At 46.0% G+C, this 24,193-nt stretch overlaps 1 protein-coding gene across 4 annotated transcripts in view; it reads right to left on the minus strand.

The window, feature by feature from the left end:
* Nucleotides 1–24,193, minus strand: part of LOC122542481 (AT-rich interactive domain-containing protein 3A-like) — a 210,247-nt gene that overhangs the window by 95,274 nt on the left and 90,780 nt on the right. For 2 of the 4 annotated variants that reach the window (XM_087982120.1, XM_043680236.2), the window contains 2 exons: nucleotides 18,571–18,642; nucleotides 13,094–13,166 (listed from right to left, as the gene is read on the minus strand). In XM_087982120.1, coding sequence (XP_087838246.1) covers nucleotides 13,094–13,166; nucleotides 18,571–18,642 — 145 coding nt within the window. The remainder of the gene's footprint in view (nucleotides 1–13,093; nucleotides 13,167–18,570; nucleotides 18,643–24,193) is intronic. The other 2 variants (XM_043680239.2, XM_043680238.2) reach the window with 1 other exon arrangement.

Consider the following 24,193-nt stretch of genomic DNA (forward strand, 5'->3'; position numbering starts at 1 on the left):
AGGGCTTATGCCCGAAACAGCAATTCTCCTGCTACTTGGATGCTGTCTGACCTGCTGTGCTTTTCCAGCACCACACCTTTTCACCCTCATGGTATTATTGCTCGACTATTTATCCCCCAGAGACCCTGGCAGTGTTCTAGAGACCCAAGTTCAAATCTTGTCATGGCAGATGGTGGTATTTGAATCCAATAAAAATCTGGAATTAAGAGTCTAATGATGACTATGAAACTATTGTCAATTGTTGCAAAAACCCGTCTGGTTCACTAATGCCCATTAAGAAAGGAAACTGCCATCCTTACCTTGTCTGGCCTTCACGTGACTCCAGGCCCACAGCAAAATGATTACCTCTTAATTACCCTCTGGGCAATGAGGGACGGGCAATAAATGCTGGCCTTGCCAGCGATGCCCTCATCCCATGAATAAATAAAAAGAAAAGAACAATGTATTTCATTGCCATATTTGTACGATTAGATTCCCTACAGTATGGAAACCGGCCAAACCAGTCCACATCGACCCTCTGAAGAGAAACACACCCAGAACCATTTCCCTCAGACTGATGCAATTTGGGCAACACTATGGGCAATTTACCATGGCCAATTCACCTGACCTGCACATCTTTGGACCGTGGGAGGAAACCCACAGAGACACAGGGAGAATGTGCAAACTCCACACAGTCACCCAAGGCTGGAATTGAACCCAGGTTCCTGGTGCTGTGAGGCAGCAGTGCTAACCACTGAGCCAGCACTTCTGCAGTGAGTTATCGCTCGCGCCCTGCCTCAGTTACCATGAGGATGCTAACTCTGTGAGACCATGCTTGACCGTGTTAATTTTGTTAAACTTCTATCAGGTCACCCCTCATCCTTCGACATTCAAGTGAAAAGAAACTAAGTTTCTCCAATCTCTGCTCACAGCTAAGACCCTGCAAACCAGGCAACATCCTGCACAGTAGCTCAGTGGTTAACACTGCAGCCTCACAGCACCAGGGACCCAGGATCGGTTCCAGCCTTGGGCAACTATCTGTGTGGAGTTTGCACATTCTCCCTGTGTCTGCATGGGTTTCCTCCTAATGCTCCTGTTTCCTCCCACAATCCAAACTTGTGCAGGTCAGGTGGATTGGCCGTGCTCAATTGCCCGTAGTGTTAGGTGCATCAGTCAGAGGGAAATGGTTCGGGTGTGTTACACTTCAGAGGGTCGGTGTGGACTTGTTGGGCTAAACAGCCTGTTTCCACATTGTAGGGAATCTAATCTAAGCCATTTCTGTACCCTCTCCAAAGCCTCCACATCCTGTGGCGAACAGATCTGCATGCAACTGGGAGAGAGTGAGGACTGGAGATCAGAATCAAAAAGGGTGGTGCTGGAAAAGCACAGCAGGTCAGGCAGCATCACAGGAGCAGGAAAGTCAACATTTTGAGCATAAACTCTTCATCAGGAATGCAACAGGAGTAGTTACATTAATCCTGAGGACTATTACTGTTACTGGGCAGAGGTGGTGGGGGCTGGGTTCTCTAAAGATTCCATGTTTAATTAAGATAGCTTTGTTCCAAATTCAGGAAGAGTGTTGGCCTGATCTAGCCCAGAGCTGAAAATGTGTTGCTGGAAAAGCGCAGCAGGTCAGGCAGCATCCAAGGAACAGGAGAATCGACGTTTCGGGCTTATGCCCGAAACGTCGATTCTCCTGTTCCTTGGATGCTGCCTGACCTGCTGCGCTTTTCCAGCAACACATTTTCAGCCCTGATCTAGCCCAGGGCAATTAAGGATTAGCAGCAAGGGCAGATCCATCCAAGAACACCCACATGCCATAAATGAGTAAATAAAATAAAACTCAATGATGGGTTGACTTTAAATGTGCCAAAGACAGCAGAAAGGAGCAGGGCACAACCAACAACTCTTCATAATATAACACTTTTTATTATTTATTCACTCAAGGGATACAGGCCATTGCTGTGGGTCTGGAGTCAGATGTAGGTCAGACCAGTTAAGGATGACAGTTTCCTTACCTACAGGACATTAGTGAAACAGATAAGTTTTCATGACAATCAACTATGGTTTCAGAAACATTGTTAGGGTGGCTCAGTGTTTAGCATTACTGCCTCACAGTGCCAGAGACCTGGGTTCAATTCCAGCCTCGGGTGACTGTCTGTATGGAGTTTGCACATTCTCCCTGTGTCTGCGTGGGTTTCCTCCCATAGTCCAAAGATGTGCAGGTTTGGCGGATTGACCGTGCTAAATACAGGGATAGGATGGGCAATACCTACAGAGGTTCAGTGCAGACTCAATGGGCCAAATGGCCTCATTCCACACTTTAGATTAATAATTCCCAATACCCATTAAGTTCACATTCCAACCATCTGAGTTTTGAACCTGGGGTTTCAGGATTAACAGTCCAGTGATAAAACCACTGGCCATCACCACCCCACCTTTAACAGAATGAAATATCCCAAGGCAATCCTGGGGATCTTTCCAAAATGAAGTATGAGACTGAGCCATGTCAGGTTCCTCTTAGCAGAGACAAGAAAGATAGATGCCGGGGTTAGAGGAATGCAGAATTCTGGGAAGGTTGTGGAAACTGAAGGTTGCGAGATGAAGGAAGGCCACAGTCGGATTTAAAAACCCAGAGCAAAAAAAAATCACAGAGCCCAGGGTGGGGGAAGGGGGCTGCTGAGCAAGTACAGGGGAATGTGCTGTGAGTTAAAGACACAGGCTGGACAACCTTGGATGGCCTCAAGCTTACAAACACCCACCTCCCACCAGAGGAACTTGAAGTTGGTGTGGTCTCGTGCTACAAGTGTGTACACTGGTATGTGTGTGTCTGTGTGTGTGAGAGAGAGAGAGAGAGAGAGCGAGCGTGAGTGAGATAGAATGAGAAAGAGTGTGTGTGTTAGAGAGAGAGTGTGTGTGTGTTGTCTGTGTGAGAGAGATAGAGAGAGAGCGTGTGTGTGTGTGTGAGAGAGAGAGAGAGCGTGTTTGCTGTGGGCTCTGTCAATCAGCAGACATTGCAAAATGCCCGTTATCATGCTGCCATCCTTTGAGATCTATGCCCCCATCCCATGAAAGCAGTGCATTGCCACTGGAATACAGTTTGTTCTGCTGTAACACACGTTTTGTTAACACAAATTTATTATAACATAATCAACGACTTGGGGGACACCGTTTCTGAAGTGCAAAGTTTTAAAGCGTGCGTTGGTTATTGTGTGATTCTGGCCCCAATGGTTTAAATGGTGCCGCTATTACACGATTTTCTTAAAACATGGGATTGCATGAGAATGGAAGCACTGCGTTATAGCAGAACTGACTGTATGATAAATCTGCAGAGCTAAGCCGACTAGGCACTACTTGTGATCTGGGGCAGTTGTGGGGTAGTTTTTGAGTTGACTGCGTGAATGTGATAAATCTCAGTAACCCAGCCTCCACATGCCGTTAGGACTTTAAACTGTGAATGCCGTTGTGTCGAACATGCTTTTCAGGTGCTCACTGTGATCCAGCAACACCTCCCCCAAAAACGCACATGACATTCAGCACATGTTTATGCCCATAAGGACAATGCTTGTCTTCTGAGAGACAGAAACAGATCAGCATCTGTTATGATGCATGGCTAAGTGAACTCTTCCCAGGACACTGCAGCCGCCATGTTATAATGTTCTATGCCAGCACTGCTCACGTTTTGTAAATATTGGGGAACATTGTGAGTACAGTCATCACACCCAATCCTTCCTGCTTGTATCACCCGACCTATGGGTATCTCGTGGGGAAGGAGACCTACATTAGCTTTGGGGAAAAAGATGGCCTTTGTCACCATTGCAAAGTAAAGGGCCATTACATATTACTTAGTGGCTAATTATGTTACAGCTAAGAGGCATAATTGTCTCCTGTGAGGCAGACAGTCAGGTCCGACTTAAAGCAACGGCTACATGGAGAACTGGGAGGGCACTGACTTACACCTTTCAGTCACACAAGGTCAACACTCGACAACTCTGGATAGCTCCTTCCAGGCAGAGTCCTTCTAGGCCTTTTCTAATTGATCTGCCCAGAGATATTACAGCCCATCTCTGGAGCAGATAGGAATTGAATTGGGTGTCACGGCTACTGTAGAACAAGAGTCCCGCCCTTTGTATCCTGATGGACAGGGCTTATCTTGTGATGTCCGTTAACCCTTTCTGGTACTAACTGCTTCATAAAAAGGTGTTTTGGGAACAAAAGGAGGAAGCTGACATTTGCCTGAGGTCATTGCTTTACAATGGGTTTTTTGTTGGGGGAGAGGGGATAATCAAGAGTTTGTCTACTATCTAAACAGCAGTGATGTCACTGGATGTTATGTTGGGAACCTCCCTTCCCATCCCAAGACTCCCTTCCCAGCCCCTCCCACTCCTTCCTGCCACCAATCGGATTCATTCCTTCCATTGACCAACCAGGTCGTACCCTCTACCTGTCTTCACCTATCTCCACTTCACCACCCTATCCCCGCCACCCCCTTTATCTGCAGCTCCCCTCTACACCCACCCCCAGCCGCGAAGAAGGGTTACACCTGAAACGTCGATGTCTCCAGCTCCTGATGCTACCTGGCTTGCTGTGTTCTTCCAGCCTCATGCCTGTCTACTTTGGTTTTCTTGAAACAGAGGAGGCTGCAGGATAATCTAATTGAGGGACCTAAGTGTACGCGGGGGTAGTGTGGTTATTTGAGACCTGTGTTGGGCGGTTCAGTCATTTTGCAAGTCTAACCAGGCAAGGGTCAGGGTCCCAGCCCTGGCCTATGAGTTCCAGTGAACAGTCAGTCATGACAATGGAAGAGCTCAAATCTCCAGGGACAATGGCAGCTTCTGGGCACAAGACCCATCAGGATGAGGCTCCGAGTTTCCTCATCAAAAAGGCAGTAGGAAACCACCTGGGTGTTCATGTCCCGAGTCACATTGCTCATTGAAATGGCAAACGGGAGGCTCTTAGGAGCAAAGCATGGGGCCTGTATTGGTCACTGCATTGAGTATAGGAGTTGGGAGGTCACGTTGCGGCTATACAAGATGTTGGTTAGGCCACTTTTGGAAAACTGTGTTCAATTCTGGTCTCCCTGCTATAGGAAGGATATTGTGAAACTTGAAAGAGTTCAGAAAACTTTTACAAGGATGTTGCAACAGTTGGAGTGTTCAAGATAGAGGGAGAGGCTGGATCAGCTGTGGCTATTCTCCCTGGAGGGTCAGAAGCTGAGGGGTGACCTTCTAGAGGTTTATAAAATCATGAGGGGTAAGGACAGGGTGAATAGCCAAGGTCTTTTCCCCAGGGTACAGGAACCCAAAGCCAGAGGGCATGGGTGAGATAGGAGTGACTTAAAAGGTACCTTTAATGGGGCAACCTTTTCATGCAGAGGGTGGTGTGTGAATGGAGTGAGGAAATGGTGGAGGTGGGTACAATTACAACATTTGAAAGGCATCTGGATTTGTACATGAACAGGAAGGGATGAGAGGGATATGGGCCAAATGCCAGCAAATGGGACTGGATTAATTTCGGATACCTGGTCGGCGTTGATGAGTTGCACTGTTGGGTCTATTTCTGTGGTGTGCATCTCTATGACCCTAAGAGGTGTGGAGAATGAGTATAAGACCTGAACTTCGGCAGAAAATCAACCCCAAGCATCTTCTTCCCACATCCTTTAATCCTTTGTTTCTCTAGAAACTCACTGAATTGTCTTCCCCGCTATTTCATTCCATAAGGCCAAGGTACATTGGTAGGTAGGGGAACAATAATACCCTTTTTGCTTGGAAACTCCTAATTATTGACAAAATTTGTTTTGTCTCCCATTTCATTCCTTCACCACAGGGAACAGTTTTCCCAGATTAATTCTGACAGTTACCTTCATAATCTTGAAGCCTTCCTATTACATTCGCTATACATCTGGCATTAACACAACAGGCGTCATTTCAGAAAACATACTCTCGACAGTATTACTGGGAGTTGCTATGGTTGCTGATGAATACATATATTCCTGATATTATAATGCAGATAAAGGGCAGAGATTTGTTTCCCTCTCGATTCACATTCTTAGCTTTTTGCTGAACAGTCAATGAAAAGGTTAATGACAGTCAAAGAACCACCCATTTAAATCAACACCATTTACTTTAAAGTTAGACAAATTCAAATTATCCAGAATTTACTAAGATGAATTCAAATTATTCAGTCCTTTGTTTGCAATAATTCAGTGAAAAACAAGTTGGCTTCTCCTCTGTCTCTGTGACTGAATATATTCATGCAAGAGGCAATTCTTAAGTGATATTGAAAATTGAGTAATGGGCTGTTTATTTCCCTGGGATGGATAAGACTGAAAATCATGACATCCCTTGTGATGTGTTTGCCATCAATGAAACTGCATTCTCAGTTTAAACTTCAAAAAGATTCGAGCACGGACGTTCATGTGAAGATAAATGAGAGCAAGTTGCCACCATCTTTAATTTTATGGAGTTAACACTATTACAACAGCAATTGCTCAGACCACTGATGTAACATTTTGCTGCTTCCTCTTTTGTTGCAAATTGTCTTATCTGCAAAAGATACAGCCACTTCCTGAATCGATTAGTGAACACAAAAAAAATCAATACATGACTAAGTGTGAAGCAAGATAATATCCTGTCAGGGAAAACTCAACCCATTGCTGTCCACACTCATCCTGCAAACTCACAAAGGTATTACTACTCTTTCTTTCGATGATGATTATAGGGATCCCAACTATACCACATAACCTTACACTTCATAGAGTGTCTATCACAAACTGTTCGACTTCCAAACTACCACATGATAAAGGAAGACTTTCCGGAGTGTCGTCATGTCTCGCTGTGGAAAACACGACAGCCAATTTCCACCTAGCAAGCAAAGTGAGAATGATTGTATAGTCTTTTTAAAATAAAGTTGGTCGAGAGATAAATATTGGCAAGGAAAAGAGGAACAATTTGGTATGGTTTCCTTTATTGGTCAGAGTATTGAGTACAGGAGTTGGGAGGTCATGTTCCGGCTGTATAGGACATTGGTTAGGCCACTGAAGAAATGTTGCGTGCAATTCTGATCTCGTCCCTATAGGAAAGATGTTGTGAAACTTGAAAGGGTTCAGCAAAGGTTACAAGGATGTTGCCAGGGTTGGAGGATTTGAGCTATAGGGAGAGGCTGAACAGGCTGGGGCTGTTTTTCCTGGAGCGTTGGAGGCTGAGGGGTGACCTTATAGAGGTTTACAAAAATATGAGGGCCATGGACAGAATAAATAGATAAAGTCTTTTCCCTGGGGTCAGGGTGTCCAGAACTACAGGGCATAGGTTTAGGGTGAGAGGGGAAAGATATAAAAGAGACCAACAGGGCAACTTTTTCACACAGAGGGTGGTATGGATATGGGATGAGCTGCCAGAGGATGTGGTGGAGGCTGGTACAATTGCAACATTTAAGAGGTATTTGGATGGGTATATGAATAGGAAGGGTTTGGACGGATATGGGCCGGGTGCTGGCAGGTGGGACTAGATTGGGTTGGGATATCTGGTCGGCATGGACCGGTTGGACCGATGGGTCTGTTTCAATGCTGTACATCTCTATGACTCTATAACAGGAATTAGGCGCAGGCAATTCAACCTTTCACGCCCGCTCCACCATTTAACATGATCATGACTCGTCTTATCCTTGTCTCAACTCCACTCTCCTGCCTGCTCCCCATAGCCCGTTATCCCATTTTTCATCGGAAACATATCTATTTCATTCTGGAGTCTGTTGATTGATTCTGCCTCCACTGCCCTCTGGGGCAACGAGTTCCTCAGATTCACAACTCTCTGAGAGAAATAGTTTCTCCACATCACAGTCTTGAACGTCTCTCCTCTCACACTATATCTATGGCCTGAACAGATGATCCTCCCTATGGGACAATGTCCACCTTGTCAAGCCCCTGTAGCATTTGTTCCTTATTTCTTTCTACCTCGTTCTTAAGCTTGTGTACCGAGGTACTTCTACCTAAGATGGTGCCGTGGGTGGAGACTTTTCATTGTACTCCTATACTTGAGTACATGTGACAAAATCTAAATCAATCAGACTACCACCCTCCCCCCACCCCCCACTCCATTCTTCTGAAGTACACCGATGGCATAACTGACCTGCCTGTCCCTTCTAGTGGAGATTTCACAGCCACCTAATTCTCAAAGTAAGTCAGGACCCCAAATGCGGGTCACGATTGGACCTTCGGACCTACAAGCACTGAGTGTGACCACTGGCCATCCCCTTTTGATACTGAAGGGGCTCAAGCCTTGCAATGGGCTCACAGTGGGGAAAACAAACTTGGCCAGTTTAACGCAGAGGGTGGTGTGTGTATGGAATGAGCTGCCAGAGGAAGTGGTGGAGATTGGTATAATTACGGCATTTAAAAGGCACCTGGATGGGTATATGAATAGGATGGGTTTCGAGGAATATGAGCCAAAATGGAACCAGATTATTTTAGGACATGTGGTTGGCATGGACGAGTTGGACCGAAGGGTCTGTTTCCACCGTGTACATGTCTGTGACTCTAATGTCACTCGCCAACAATGCGGCACCTCCCTCAGAATCAGCTCAGAATTGGTGTGGAATGCGGTTCACACCTGCAGGTTTCTGGTCCTCTGACAAAGTCATCCTTCTCCATTTGTCGAGGGTACAGACTTGTTCTTCTTAAATAAAAAAATAAACAGCTTAATGGCAGCACTGAATTCATTGCTGGTGCCGCACAGGCCCAGACTCGATCCCACATTTAACCTTTCGTACAAAGCATCCAGTGTCTCATCCCTGCTGATAGGACTAATCCACAGATTACAGCAGTGATTACACTGCTTGGAGTTCATTTACAAGATTATGGCAGGACCAGCAGGTATAGCTAGACAAAACCATTTCTAATCACGAACAATTCAACTATTTCAGCAAGCATTCCTTGACAAAAGCATCTATCAGTCGGACCAAAAAAAACACCACATTGACGTCCCTTTATTGAGTGCGTTGTAACATCAGTGTCAGGCATTCAAGGAGTCAATTTAATGACCTGATGTTTTGATTTCTGAAGGTGAGGGGTGTGGACGCCCAGGAAGAGAACACATTCCCTGTCCTTCTGACGTGGCACTAATCCTGTCTCCATGTTCCGAGGCCTTCAGATGCACGTTTAAGATGGCGTGGCGTGATTAACAAAACAACAACCCAAGGAGTCTGTGTTCTGGGCAAAGCGTCACAAACAAAGACAGCTTGATTTGTCCCAGAAGATTCTGGGTTCAAATCCTGCTCCAGGAACCCCAGCATAAATCCGGGCAGATGTTCCCAGTGCCAGGATTGAGGGGGGGAAGAGCTGCATTGTCAGCGGTGCCTTATTTCAGATGACATGTCAAGTTAAGGTCCTGTCAGGTGATAAAAGGCCCCCCACTTTCAAAGAGGAGGAAGAGAATTCTCCCCCGTCTAGACCACTCTTTAGCTGACATCATTAAAACGAAAGGGTTTGAGAACATAAACACTCAACTCATCCTCCATCTGAAGGCAGGACTGAGACACAGCTCAGAGATTTTGGGTGGGGCAAAGAGACAGGTCCTGAACGTACCCCAACAGGAACCGGGGATCGATATAAGCTCATTGAATGTGGAGCAGATTTGACGGGCTGAATGGCCTACTTCCTCTCCTACACCTTATGGGGCTTATAATCCCCAGTGGGAATGTCAGCCAAACTGACCGAGGAGGTGCCGTCAGCTGTCGAATCCTACTTCAGGACAAACCAGGGCAGGTGGAATAAAATCCCGCAACCTGCCTTCCCTTGCCAAATGTGTGCATTAATACAAAGGGTTGCTTGGACACATCATGTCCCTGGTGTTGTAAACACTGCCAGGCCTCATCAATCACTGTCTGCCACTGAAGCCCACTGAGCAGCTAAGGAAAGCTAACAGCCAAGCGCTACTGTATCCTGAGATCAGTCAGTGTATATTACAGCTACTGGAGCTCAGCAGCGTTCCCCAAGGAGTCAGCCTGGTGCCAATCTCTTCGCCCCTCCATCTTCCTTCCACCACTGACACCGCCCGCCTCCCCTTCCCCATCACCCCCCCCCCACAGCTCCTTTTGTGCATGGGCTTGTATCTGCTGAACCTTTCAATATAAACAGTTCCAAGGTCATTAATCCAATCCACCACCACCCCCACACTCCCAGCTCCCTCTCCCCAGCTGTCTCAGTTCAAGTGACTGACAGAATGTGAAGGAGCCCGTAATGGAGCCAAATCCATCATGAATCATTAACATTGCAGTGGCCCTCAGCTTCCAGGGAATACCATAGAACCATCATTTCCAAATGAAGAAAAATGGGATGTACATTTAAACAATCCCGTGGGCTGGTGCACACGCTGAGCTCTGAATCGTTGCCGCACTCTGGCCGTGCTTGCTTGCTTGGTTTCAGGCTGCAAGCAATGCACTAGGGTCGAGGGACTTCATAATGTGAAGAGATGTGAGAAGGTTGGGGTGGGGAGGGGGGGATAGGGACAGGGGTTTGCTGGATTGTTCCTCTTCCTGCAGAGAAGGTCAAGAGATGTTCAAAATCATGAAGGGCTTGATCAAGTAAATAAAGAGAAATCATTTCCACCGGGAGAGGGTCAGTCAGCAGAGGACAGGAGTTTCAAGGTAATTGGCAGGCAGCTGGCTGCACACACACACACACACCACACACACACACACGCACACACACACACACACACTTTTATACATGCAAACAGAGATCTGTGCACAGATACATAGACAGGCACACTCACACAAGCACCCAGTACATATATACACAGACACACACATAGGCACACTCACAGACACGCAACAGAAGCGTATACACAGAAATACATGCAGACACACACTGATACAAACAGACTGATGTACACACATACACATTGCAGAATAAGATCCTACGCATTTTGCCACAGCCTCATCCTTTATCTCTGATGTTAGTGACTTTTCCTCATAATACCATTAGGCCTTTGCCTCCCTGTCAACTTTCCAGATCCAGTGTGATGTTTTATTCTGAGCAAACATCAGCCAGCAGCATAAATCCCATACAGGGAAATGCTGCTCAGCTAAAGTAGGGTTGGAGGAGGTTTAAGTACAGCATAAACACTAGAGTAATAGTCCATCTGGCCTCCATTGGTTATACCACAATGTTAATAATCCAGACTCATGACCGGGGGCATGTCTTTGAATTCCACCAGGAAAGGGCAGCATGGTGGCTCAGTGGTTAGCACCGCAGCCTCACAGCGCCAGGGACCTGGGTCGATTCCAACCTTGGGTGACCGTCTGTGTGGAGTTTGCACATTCTCCCTGTGCCTGCATGGGTTTCCTCCGGGTGCTCCGGTATCCTCCCACAGTCCAAAGATGTGTGGGTTAGGTGGATTGGCCATGGGAAATGCAGGGGTGGGGGGCCTGGGTGGGTTACTCTTTGGAGGGTTGGTGGTAACTTAATGGACTGAATGGCCTCCATCTGCACTGAAAGGATTCTATGAATCCAGACAGCTGGTGGAATTTAAATTCAATGAATAAATCTGGAATATAAAACTCATCTCATTGATGGGGGCCATGACAACCATCTCTGCTAACTTCTTTATGGAAGGGAGTCTGCCATTTTTATCAGATCTGGCCAACATGTGACTCTCGACGCAAAGCAACATGGTTAACACTGAAATTACCCAGCAACCCACACAGTGTAAGGGCAATATAGGGGGAGGGGTGGGGGGGAGGGGGTGCCTTGGCAGAAATGAATAAGACCATCTTTTAGGCTATCCTGCTGGCTGATGTTTGCAAGGAGATTGAACAAACTCATTTCATTTCACACTAGATCTGGCAAGTTGACAGGGGAGGCAATTGCCAAGTGCTTTTATTGCTGGACTATTAACCCAGAGACCCAGGTAACGTTCTGAGGGCCTGGGTTCGAATCCAGTCATGGTCGATGGTGGATTCAAATTTGAATTTAATAAAAATCTGAAATCAAAAGGCTAATAATGATCATGAAAATACTTTCAATTGTTGGAAAAACCCCATCTGGTTCACGAATGTCCTTTAGGGAAGGAAACTGTCGTCCTCACTTGGTGTGGCCTACATGTGACTCCAGACCCACAGCAATGGGGTTGACTCTTAACTGCCCTCTGGGTAATTAGAGATGGGCAATAAGTGCTGACCTAGCCAGAGATGCCTCATCCCACATATGAATAAAGAAAGTCACTGTCTGTGTGGAGTTTGCACATTCTCCCAGTGTCTGCGTGGGTTTCCTCTGGGTGCTCCGGTTTCCTCCCACACGCCAAAGATGTGTAGGTTAGGTGAATTGGCCATGCTAAATTGCCCATAGTGTCAGGTGCATTAGTGGGAGGGAAATGGGTCTGGGTGGGCTATTCTTCGGTGTGGACTGGTTGGGCCGAAGGGCCTGTTTCCACATTGTAGGGAATCTAATCTAATCTATATAAAAAAAAACTACTTCAGCTGCTTCTGAATCTAGTTCTTTGAAGGGAAAGGTCCAGGTGTCCATCTACTGTGTCACCAAGAGGGTGGGAGAATCACAACCCACGTCCTGCTCTTCTAGAACCCATTAAGATAGTTTTCTATCAAGATTATTTTCAGTACATAAAACTTATTTGGCACTCTGCAATCCATGCCCCATTATTGGTCCCATAGGGTGGAAATTAGCCTCCAATTGACCACTATACCATCATTGAGATTTTAGTGGCAGTCAGTCAGGAATCCTCATTCCTGATGAAGAGCTCACGGTTGAAATGTCGACTCTCTGCCTGACCTGCTGTGCTTTTCCAGTGCCACACTTTTCAACTCTGATCTCCAGCATCTGCAGTCCTCACTTTCACCTACTATACCATCCCAATCCCACCCACTTCAGTAGACTGTGAATGCTGAGTAGACTGTAGAATCCAAGACCCACTTAAATCTGGGTTGGGGGAGAGTATGCAGAATGAAAACAAAGTGTAGTTGGGATTTAGTTGAGCGGTCAGCAAGGCCCAGGGTAGTTTGAGGAGCCTTTCCGAAACGAGGTAGGAGAAGCGATTAGTAATGAAGGTGGACAACAAGAAGATCAGTGTTTCTGGGGGGCGGGAGCAAAGCTCAGACTCACCTCTCTTCTGCATGAAAACAAACAGATCATCCAGGAACTCCTTGCGTTTGGGGTCACTGTCCAGTTCGTAGAGCTGTCAAAGGACACAGAAAAGGGAAGCATTCAAAGAGAGACCAGAACAGAACCGAGTTATCACCGTTTTTCTGAACTGATTCAGAGACAGAATATAATTCAAGTCTACCACAAAGAAACTTCCCTGTATTTTCCATTTACAGACATTCTTTGCACTTGGCTCCACGACAATTTATTCTCACAAGTGAGGTCACATTCGTGGTTTGGATGAGCACACTAAAATCCCATCTACTATCGAAGTAATGTGGAATAAAGGAGTTGGGCTAGGAATTATTGCTACCTGTAATTTAACAAAGAGTCATAGAGATGTACAGCATGGAAACAGACCCTGCTGTCCAACCTGTCCATGCTGACCAGATATCCCAACCCAATCTAGTCCCACCTGCCAGCACCCGGCCCCTACCCCTCCAAACCCTTACTATTCACATACCCATCCAAATGCCTCTTAAATGTTGCAATTATACCAGCCTCCACCACTTCCTCTGGCAGCTCATTCCATACACGTACCATCCTCTGTGTGAAAAAGTTGCCCCTTAGGTCTCTTTTATATCTTTCCCCTCTCACCCTAAACCTATACCCTCTAGTTCTGGACTCCCCGACCCCAGGGAAAAGACTTTGTCTGTTATCCTAGCCCTCATAATTTTGTAAACCACTATAAAGGTCACCCCTCAGTCTCCGACGCTCCAGGGAAAACAGCCCCAGCCTGTTCAGCCTCTCCCTATAGCTCAAATCCTCCAACCCTAGCAACATCCTTGTAAATCTTTTCTGAACTCTTTCAAGTTTCACAACATCTTTCCGATAGGAAGGAGACCAGAATTGCACACAATATTCAAACAGTGGCCTAACCAATGTCCTGTACAGCCACACCATGACCTCCCAACTCCTGTACTTAATATTCTGATTGATAAAAGAAAGCATACCAAATGTTTGATCTGACCGAGGTGGGGCTTGATGTGAATCCAAGAATGATTATGGGACAGAGTGACCTTTTGGACATTGCATGAGTATAACAGATAGTTAAAGATTGATGCTACTCAGTCATGTGTCATGCCCTCACTGCCAGAGTCTTGGTGCCCAGTGAGTGGCACTCTAATAATTGAACTGTGAGGAAGTAGGGTTAGGGGATGGCAGGGAAGAGTGAAGAGTTACCGATAACCAAATACTTGGGAAAATTGTAGGTGGAGATGAAAGGATGGTCACCAGCATAATCTGAGCTCTCGTTCCAGCCAGTAATGGCTGTCACACAGCCAGGATCACATTCTCCTCAGGAAATAAGGCAAGGTCGACTTTCAACACCTGTTTCAAATGCCATGACAATTTTGTGGTTTTTCTCTGAACCAATCACGGGTTACTGTTTTACGCTTTCTGTCTTCCGTCTTCACCTCTTTCCCATTCCCCCAGACATGAGCAATAGGCAAGGGAGCTGGCTCTTCAGCCTCAAACCTCACTCAATGCATCTCTGAATAGCCCTTAAGCCAACCAGGAGTAACTGTCCGTTTTATAATCCTCGTATTGTCATACCCTTATGCTCAGTGGTAACTCAGAATGAGCAATATGAGGTCTCATAGTACAGTGGGTAGGAACATATGAATGGGAGCAGGCCATTCAGCCCACAAGTCTGTCCCGCCATTTAATATGACCATGGCTGAGAGAACACTTCAATGTCTTTGAACAACCTAGCCCCTATGCCATTGATCATCAGAAATCTACCAATCTCTATCTTAAACATACTCAAAGACTGAGCTTCCATAGCCTTCTATGATAGAGAGTTCACAAACCTTCTTGACTAAAAATATTCCTCCTCATTCCGGACCTAACTGACAACCCCCCTTACATATCTGGATGATGTCTGCTGATGCTGGATCAGCCAATCACGAAACCACCTTCCTTGCATCTACTGCTTCAGGTATTTCATAAATTTCAATGTGATCATTTCTCGTTCTTCAAAACTCTTGAGACTATCGGCTCAGTTTACCCAATCTCTCTTCATCAGACAGCGCCCTACCCCCCTCCGGGACCAATAATCATTTAATCCCTACAGTGTGGAAGCAGGCCGTTCAGCCCATCGAGTCTACACCGGCCCTCTGAAGAACATCCCACCCCAAATCCACACCCCTATCCCATTCCTGAAAGCCTGCATGGCCCATGGTTAATCCACTCAGTCTGCTCATCCCTGAACACTTTGGGCAATTTAGTGCAGCCATTCCACCCTAACCAGCACATCTTTGGATTATGGGAGGAAACCGGAGCACCCGGAGGAAACCCACACAGACACAGAGGTGAATGTGCAAACTCCACACAGACAGTCGCACAAGGCCGGAATCAAACCCTGGCGCTGTGAGGCTGCAGTGCTAACCACTGAGTCACCGTAGTCGGGTCTGATGAATGTTTGTTTCACTCGCTCAATTGCAATAATACTTTCCCGAGATGAGACCAAAACTGCACCCAGTCCCTATCTCTGAGCCAGAATCACTGGATGCAAGTCCCACTCTAGGGCCTGATGATCAAGGGAGATATGCACGTCCGTGGTCTTTACACATCGTCCCAAGGTGCCTATGGCAAGCAGGAAGAGTGGGGAGGGTGTCCTGGTCAGCCAGAACCATATGGTAGCAGAGGCACAACACCATCTCCATTTTTAACCACAGGTTCTTTCAGGGATTTTAACTCAATGGCAAAGGGACCTTCAAAGCTCTAGGGCAGAGGTGGGGAACCTTTTCATGTTGGAAGGCCGCATTATGTTAGTTGTAATCTAATAAGGCCACATCCAAGAAACGTCAATTATATATTCTTCAAAATTCACATTTTTTAAATTATGGCGGTCAGTCTTGTGAGGATTACTTCGTTGAATTTTCTTTTACTCTCTGGTATTTTAAATACGTTCATTTTAAGATTAAAATAAAAATAATAAAGGACGAAAAAAACATATTAATAAAAAATAAAAGATTTGCTCTGGAAAATTCGGATTCATTCAAAAGGCCACACACAGTGGCCTAGAAGGCCGCAGGTTCCCAAACCCTGCTCTAGGGACTGCCAGAAGTATATAAGGACTGATGAGGCGCGAGGCGGGGGAGAAGAGGAGGCAAAACATGCTACGCAGAATGGCCAGTGAGTAATAACACAAGTTGCAGACTCGATGCAACCTCTCAGTCAACTGTCCAGTTCTGCTTAACTCTGCCAGGAAGGAGAATTACGAAAGCCCATAACTATGGAGCGAGGTGTCACTTATACAAACACTGTGTTGACCAGATTTCAGATCCAAGTGTTCAGATCGGAGGATCACTTGTTACTCGGTCAGAGGGGGTTTGTAGTTGGTATTTGTCCGCTTCCCACACAGAGGTGTTTCAAAGGGGTCATCAACTGCTGGCAAATGGACAGAGCTTAGGAAACACAGAGTCAAGATTAGGATAAAGGAACTTGACCCAAGCTCTTTAAAAGACCCAACTTTGGGGTGCAGATGATCACTGACCAGGAGTGGACAGAACCCTCCAGATGGGGAACCAAGATAAAAGCTAATGGGAAGACTGTAACCAGAAGGAAACAAACTATGGAGAAATTGCAGAGTTGATGTCATGCTTGAGTTTTCAACTGAATAGGAGCATATGGAGGGGGTGGGGGTAAAGGTCTGCACTGTCTGGGGAATGGGGATTGTGGAGGGGGGGGGTGAACCTTACAACCTTTACAAAGCATACCGATGAGCATTTGAAATGTCAAAATCTTCAAGGCTATGGGCGAAACGCTGGACAGTGGGATTAGTGCAGGTGCAGACTCAAGGGGCAGAAGGGCCTCTTCTGGGCTGTATGACTCCAGGAAAGACTGTTGGAGGAAGAGGAGAAGGGAACAAACTCGAAGGGGAATGGGGCAAATAGGAGGAAGAATCGGTGTGAGTTACTGCAGAAAGAAGGCTGGAGACTGTCGGGGGACGTCAGCACATGACAAAAGGCAGAACGGTGGCTCAGTGGTTAGCACTGCTCCCTTACAGCGCCAGGGACCTGGAATTGATGCCAGCCTTGAGCGTCTGTCTGTGTGGAGTTTGCACATTCACCCCATGTCTGCGTGGGTTTCCTCCCACAGTCCAAAGGTATGCAGGTTAAGTGGAATGGCCATGCTAAATTGCCCCATAGTGTCCAGGGATGTATAGGCTAGGTGGGTTAGCCATGGGAAATGCAGGGATCAGGTTGGGGTCTGGGTTTGGGTGGGATGCTCTTCGGCGGATTGGTACAGACTCAATGGACCGAATGGCTTCTTTCCATACTGTAGGGATTCAATGATGGTATGTTGCTGTGGGTGTGTCAGCAAGTATGGCAGATTTTCTCCCCCGAAGGACTTTAGTAATGAACCCAATGAGTTTTTTTTTTACAACAAACGACAATGGTTCCCATTAGGTTAACTTTTTATTGTGGGTTTTACTCAAGTCAATGTTCACGATCAGCCAAAATGGTACGTTAGCGACCAGACCAGCCCCCTCCAAATATATGAAGACAATAGCCTACACCCGAACACTTTCTTTTTTAAAGGCAAGTACGAGATATTGCATTGTGGATGCAATTCGATTGGTCAAACTATCAGTCAACGCAAAACACACTTTATTCCTACACTATAATTAAAATACAACAAAAGAAAGAAGAAATTGGAATAACTTTATTGGAAAACTTATACAGAATAATAGATTACTAAACAGTAGCTGTTCCAGCATAGTAACATCCCATAAACACATCCTTGGCAAAGGCAATTTCAGGAAAAAAGATTGTCCCATAGGCAATTCTCCAGTCCAGGAAGAAAAAATATTGAGAGAAAATTCTGAGAAGAATAACAGGGAGAGATGTACTGCGGCTTCCTAACGCTGTTTCAAGACCCCATCGACTGCGAGTGAAAAACGAGAACTAAAAACCCAGGCTCTGGGGGAGATTGACCCCGCCCATTCAGGCTGCTTCTATTGTTCAACTCTTAAAAAAAACAAGCTATTTACTTTATTATATTCAAACAGACAACTCAGTACCAGAGTCTTAAAACCTCTCTTCAAGGAAAAAAACTAGGACAAAATACACTTCTTAAAGGCATAGAATCATCACAGGGATTTGAAGCCACATCCCCAGCACATTAGCCTGGGTAAGAGATCACTGATCAAGTGATAATACCATAACACCACAGCCTCCTCCAGGTGAAGTCAACAGCAATGATATATTTTGAGGAAAGACATGAGACAGTGAGAGGAACATGTTGACAGAGTGAGGTGAAGAGGTGTGGAGGGGGCTTGTGTGAAATAAAGACGCTGGCATGGACCAGTTGGGACGAACAGCCTGCTGTAAATACTCTTTAATGGGTTTCCGCTCATCGGAAATCAATGCTGGGATGAGATGAACCAGCCCACCCGCCAGAGAGAAAGGAAACAAGAGAAAACGTCCGACCTTTGCGAAGTCTTTGGCAGCCTCTCTTGCTCGTCCACCATCAGCATCGTCATTCCAAGCCAGACTCCCATTCTGAACATAAAAAAAGGGAAAGAGTAAGAGGTAAAGATGGAGAGAAAAAAAAATAGAGAAGACAGTCCTAGGTAACTCTGACCTGGAATGTGCACTGATAGCTGAGGCTACAGTGGAAGGCCCTCATGCTCCCATCCCTTATCTAGCAATTAACTCAGTGCTTTGCGTTTTCTGTGCTCTCTCTTTTAGTTAATTCATGGCATACATTTCGAAAACATGAGGTCATGCACTTTGGCAGGAAAAGGAACTGAGCATTATTTAAATGGAGAAAGACTGCAGAATGCTATGGAACAGAGGGATTTGGGACTCCACACCCACCAATCATCTAGCATCCAAGTTCAGGTAGTAATAGAATTACTATAGTGTGAAGGAAGGTCATTCAACCCATCGAGTTCACACTGACCTTCCAAAGCGCATCCCGCCTAGACCTATCCCTGTAATTGGGGTGGCACGGTGGCTCAGTAGTTAGCACTGGTGCCTCACAGCACCAAGGTCTCAGGTTTGACTCCAGCCTCGGATGACTGTCTGTGTGGAGTTTGCACATTCTCCCAGTGTCTGTGTGGGTTTCCTCCCACAGTCCAAAGATGTGCAGGTCAGGTGAATTGGCCATAGTAAATTGCTCATAGTGTTAGGTGCATTAGTCAGAGGGAAATGGGTCTGGGTGGGTTACTCTTTGGAGGGTCGCCCAAGGGCCTGTTTCCACACTGTAGGGAATTTAATCTAATTCTGCATTTCTTATAGCCAATCCACCTAGCCTGCACATCCCTGGACACTATGGGAAATTTAGCAAGGGCAATCCACCCTAACCTGCACATCTTTGGACTGTGGGAGGAAACTGGAGCACCCGGAGGAAACCCACGCAGACACAGGGAGAAAATGTGCACACTCCACACAGAGAGTCGCCCGAGGCTAGAATCGAACCCAGGTCCCTGGCGCTGTGAGACAGCAGTGCTAACCACTGAGCCACCATGCTGCCCAGCCATTGTAATAGGGAAGGCAAATGGTAAGGCAAAGAGAATGAAGTATAAAAGCAGGGAGGTTTTGCTAAAACTATACAAGGCAGTAGTCAGACCACAGCTAGAATAGTGAGAGCAGTTTTGGGCCCTTTATCCAAGGAAAGCTACATTGGCATTGGAGGCAGTCCAGAGAAGATTCACTAGGCTCATACCAGGCATACAGGAACTGCCTTATGAGGAAAGGTAAAGTCGATTGGCCCTATAATCTTTATCATTTAGAAGAGTGAGAGGCATCCTTATTACAACATAGAAGATTCTTAAGGGACTTGACAGGGTACATCCAAAAAAGGTCATTTCCCGGTGTGGGAGAGTCTGGGACCAGAGGGCATCATCTCAGAGTGAAGGGTCACACATTAAGACAAAAATGAGGGCTTTCTTCTTTCTGAGGGTAACATATCTGTGGAATTCTTTACTGCAGAGGACTGTCCAGGCAGAGTCATTAAGGATATCCGGAGACAGAGTTTGAATCACTAAAGGAATCAAGGTTCATAGAGAAAAAGCAGGGAAGTAGAGCCGAGGATTGTCAGATCAGCTAGGTCTTCACTGAATAGTGGAGCTTCTCAGTGGGGTTAATGGCTTACTTCTGTTCCTACATCAAATGAGCCTTTTCTCTCCTGAAACTGCTGACTCCTTGCTGAAATACTGCCAGACCAATTCCTGGGATGGCAGGACTGACATATGAGGAAAGACTGGGTCAACTCTGCATGTACTCACTGGGATTTAGAAGAATAAGGTGCGATCTCATAGAAACATATAAAATCCGGATGGGACTGGACAGGCTAGATGTGGGAAGCATGTTCCCGATGTTGGCCAAGTCCAGAACTAGGGGGTCACAGTCTTAAGAATAAGGGGTAAGCCATTCAGGATTGAGATGAGGAAGAATTTCTTCACTCAGAGTTGTGAACCTGTGGAATTCTCTCCCACAGGAAGCTGTTGGGGCCAGTTTGTTAGATATATCCAAGAGGGAGCTGGATGTAACCCATGCGGATCAAGGGGTATAGAGCAAGAAAGGGGTATAAGATTGCATGATCAGCCTTGATGATACTGAAGGGGGGTGCAGGCTCAATGACCTACTCCTGCAGCTATTGTCTATGTTTCTGCGCTAAGTGCTTACACAAAGGTAACGGCTGTAGTTTTTCATGCAATTGGTCCACCAGCACCTGTTAGAAAGGCACTTGGTGGGTGGGGTGGGGGTAACATGCAACATGTGCTGACTTCTCTAGTCACGCCATCTCTTGCAAACGACCAGAGAAATGGCAATTTGCAGACTTCCAGTTTTGTGCATGACAAGGGTCCCCTCAGCTGTGTTCAGCATTTCATGTTGACGTGCAAAACTAAAAGGAGGCTGAAAAATGCCTGTCGTCATGGGAACCCACACAGGGTTGGGGTAAGGAGGAGGATGTGGAGGGGATGGAGAAGACTGGGATTGGGTGAGCATAGAAAGAGAAGACAAAATAGTTTCGAACTTGTCAACAATTAAATACTCAGCTAGCTGAAGGCCAGAACAACTTGAAATCACTGTGGTAGAAAACTCCTTGAAATTGAATGAGGGATAAGATCAGGAGCTTCTGTTTGGGGGGGATAATGTAACGGATCCTATTGCAATCAATACTGCCAATGGTTAAATTTAAATCCGAGGTCCAGTAAACAGTTTGTTACTGCCTTGTTAAAATATTCCAGTTGTGTGCATACGCTATGGAAACGCATCAGCTGTGACCTCAACAGCCCGAGGAAGGTGTGCTAAGGCTGGTAGCTCTTTTTTCATGTTGAAGCCAATTATCTGTCAATTAATTTGGAAAAATACTTTTGTTGCAAACTTATGCATGTTATCTCATGTCAATTGAATACTCTGGGATCCAGGAGGCTAATGCTTTCTCAGTGCGTTTATAGCATCCCTACAGCGTGGAAGCGGCCCATTAGGTCCACATTGACTCTCTGAAGAGCCTTCCGACAAGACCTACCCTCCTATCCCTGCCATTCCCATGGCTTAAACCACCCAGCCTGCACATCCCTGGTCACTAACCTACACACCTTTGGACTGTGGGAGGAAACCGGAGCACCCGAAGGAAACCCACACAGGCACGGGGAGAATGTGCAAACTACGCACAGACAGTCGCCAGAGGCTGGAATCAAACTATCACTGTTGAGGCAGCAGTGCCAACCACTGAGTCACTGTGTCGTCTGTGTGGCAGCTTCGAGTTTGATGGACTGCTGATAATTGAGGATACTGATGAATTCTGGCAAACCTGTTTTGAAGGAGTCCAAATTCTCCTTATGACAACTCAAAGACAGACAGCATATGAGACAGTTTCGCCTAATAAATGAGTTAGAGAGTTGAAAAGAGTACCCTGAAATCCAAAAGGTAGCCCGAGAAAATGATAAAGCTTCCCTCGAGAACACGCAAGAGCCCTTGGGAAAAAGAAACAAAGAAGCAGAGCTGCTCGCATGATAGGAACAACCAAGCTGCATGCAATTGTCTGACAAAGTTGTGGCTATAAAGGGTCATTCAGAAATTGAGCTTTCAAATAGGCTTTACAAAAAAATGGATAAGGAGGACAAAAATAAAGAGGTTTGGCTGAACCTATAGACTCCACCGTAACTATGGTACCAGAAATTGTGGAAAGTTTATAGAGGGCTCAGAAAATGTTTGCAAGGGTGACTGTAGGGACAAGGATTTACAAAGACCTTTTGGATAGCTCTCCCAAGAGCTGTGAAAGCGGAGGTGATTTGATGCATAAAGTGATGAAGGATGGAGACAGAATAAATGGAAATGTTTTCAAATGGCTAAAGATGAATAATCAGGTGTTCCAGATTTAACACCATGTTGACAAAAGAACTTGAGGTGGCAAAGGAGAAACACAAGTGTGTGGAGGATTGATATTGAGGTGGACACAGATTCAAATTAATGTTCAAAAGGAAATCGGGTAAACATTTGGAGAGAAAAAGGGAAAGGACGTGTTGGGGGTGGGGATGGTAGAGGTTGAGAGTGTGGTGCTGGAAAAGCACAGCAGGTCAGGCAGAAGAATCAACTTTTCCAGCATAGGCTCTTCATCAGGAATGAGGTTGGGAGCCTCGGGGGTAGAGAGATAAATAGGAGGGTGGATGGGGCTGAGTGTGCACCAATCTTCAGCATCTGTGGTCCTCACTTTCGCCCAGCGGAATCGATGATAGGGTTGACTGGATTTCTCTTCATAAGAACTGGCTTCATACTCGATGGGCTGAATGACCTCCATGTGGCACTGAATGTGGCATGATTCAGTCGCAAACTCCACCGTGTCGGTGCTCAACTGTCGAGTGTTAAAAGGCGATGAGGGATGTGAAGGCAAGAGGAAACAGGGCCATGCTTTCTCTCTCTGGTTTTGCCCAACCTTTGCCAAATGTTATGGCACATTTCACTTCACCCACCTGCCTATTAGCACTGCTACTTCATGGCGTCAGGAACTTGGGTTCGATTCCACCCTCGGGCAGCTGTCTGTGTGGAGTTTGCACACTCTCCCGGTGTCTACGTGGGTTTCCTCTGGGTGCTCCGGTTTTCTCCCATAATCCAAAGATGTGCAGCTTAGGGTGGATTGGCCACGGGAAATGCAGGGTTACATGGATAGGGTGGGGGGTGCTGGGTTTGAATGGAATGCTCTTTGGAGAATCAGTGCAGACACAATGGGCCAAATGGCCTCTCTCTGCACTGCAGGGATTCTGTGATTCACTGCTTCTTTTGAATGAAGGCCACACCTATTGCTTAAGTAATAAAACCCCCAGAGTTGATAAATAGGATAGAATGTTTTATCTCCAGTGTTTCTTCCAGCGTCGGCCAAAACCATTAGCCTTTTGAGGGCAAAATGGAATGTAACCCTTTAATATTTAACGTCACATTAATAGTGGGTGTTCTTATACTTGTCTACTCGAGAAATTTCGATTGATTCGATTTTAATGTCAGCGAAAGGTTCATGTGCTTTGTGGAGATTACAGCCTGGAGATCACACAGTGTGTGACATTATCATCCAGTCACTAACACGTTGAGTCAAATTCCTTGGCCCACTGTTTAAATAGGGGCACTAATCCATCAGGTTACATGCTCTGCGGCTGGGTGATGATATCAGTGTTAATGCTCCATTAACATGAGAGGACCAAGGATTTATGTTACAGAAACATTCAGTGCTTATATATCACAGTGTGTAAGTTCCAGTCAGAATGAGATCAGCCCTCTTATTCAGTTATATTTGATTTTTATTTTAAATGTTTGACAAATTCTTCCCATTTCTTTGTATGTTTATACATCAAGTTGGTTTGTGCTGCACACTCCCCTACTTGGCATTATTTAGCTTGTGGTATCACCGTCACTTGGGTGAGTCCTGGCCCTGTGTCCATGTGTGGGTGTTACCCCCCATGGGACCAAGGTGGCAATCCCCTACCTTGTGGCTAAATAAGAGGTTACCACCAGGAAAATCCTCTCCACTCTGAATCTCAAAGAGACTTTGAGATCTCAAAGGTCAAGTTTATCTTACAGCTTGGAAGCAGGCCATTCAGTCCATCGAGTC

Source organism: Chiloscyllium plagiosum, unplaced genomic scaffold (assembly GCF_037043375.1).
Source record: "Chiloscyllium plagiosum isolate Xiang-an unplaced genomic scaffold, Cpla_swu_hap1 HiC_scaffold_42, whole genome shotgun sequence".
In the NCBI taxonomy this organism is placed as follows: domain Eukaryota; kingdom Metazoa; phylum Chordata; class Chondrichthyes; order Orectolobiformes; family Hemiscylliidae; genus Chiloscyllium; species Chiloscyllium plagiosum.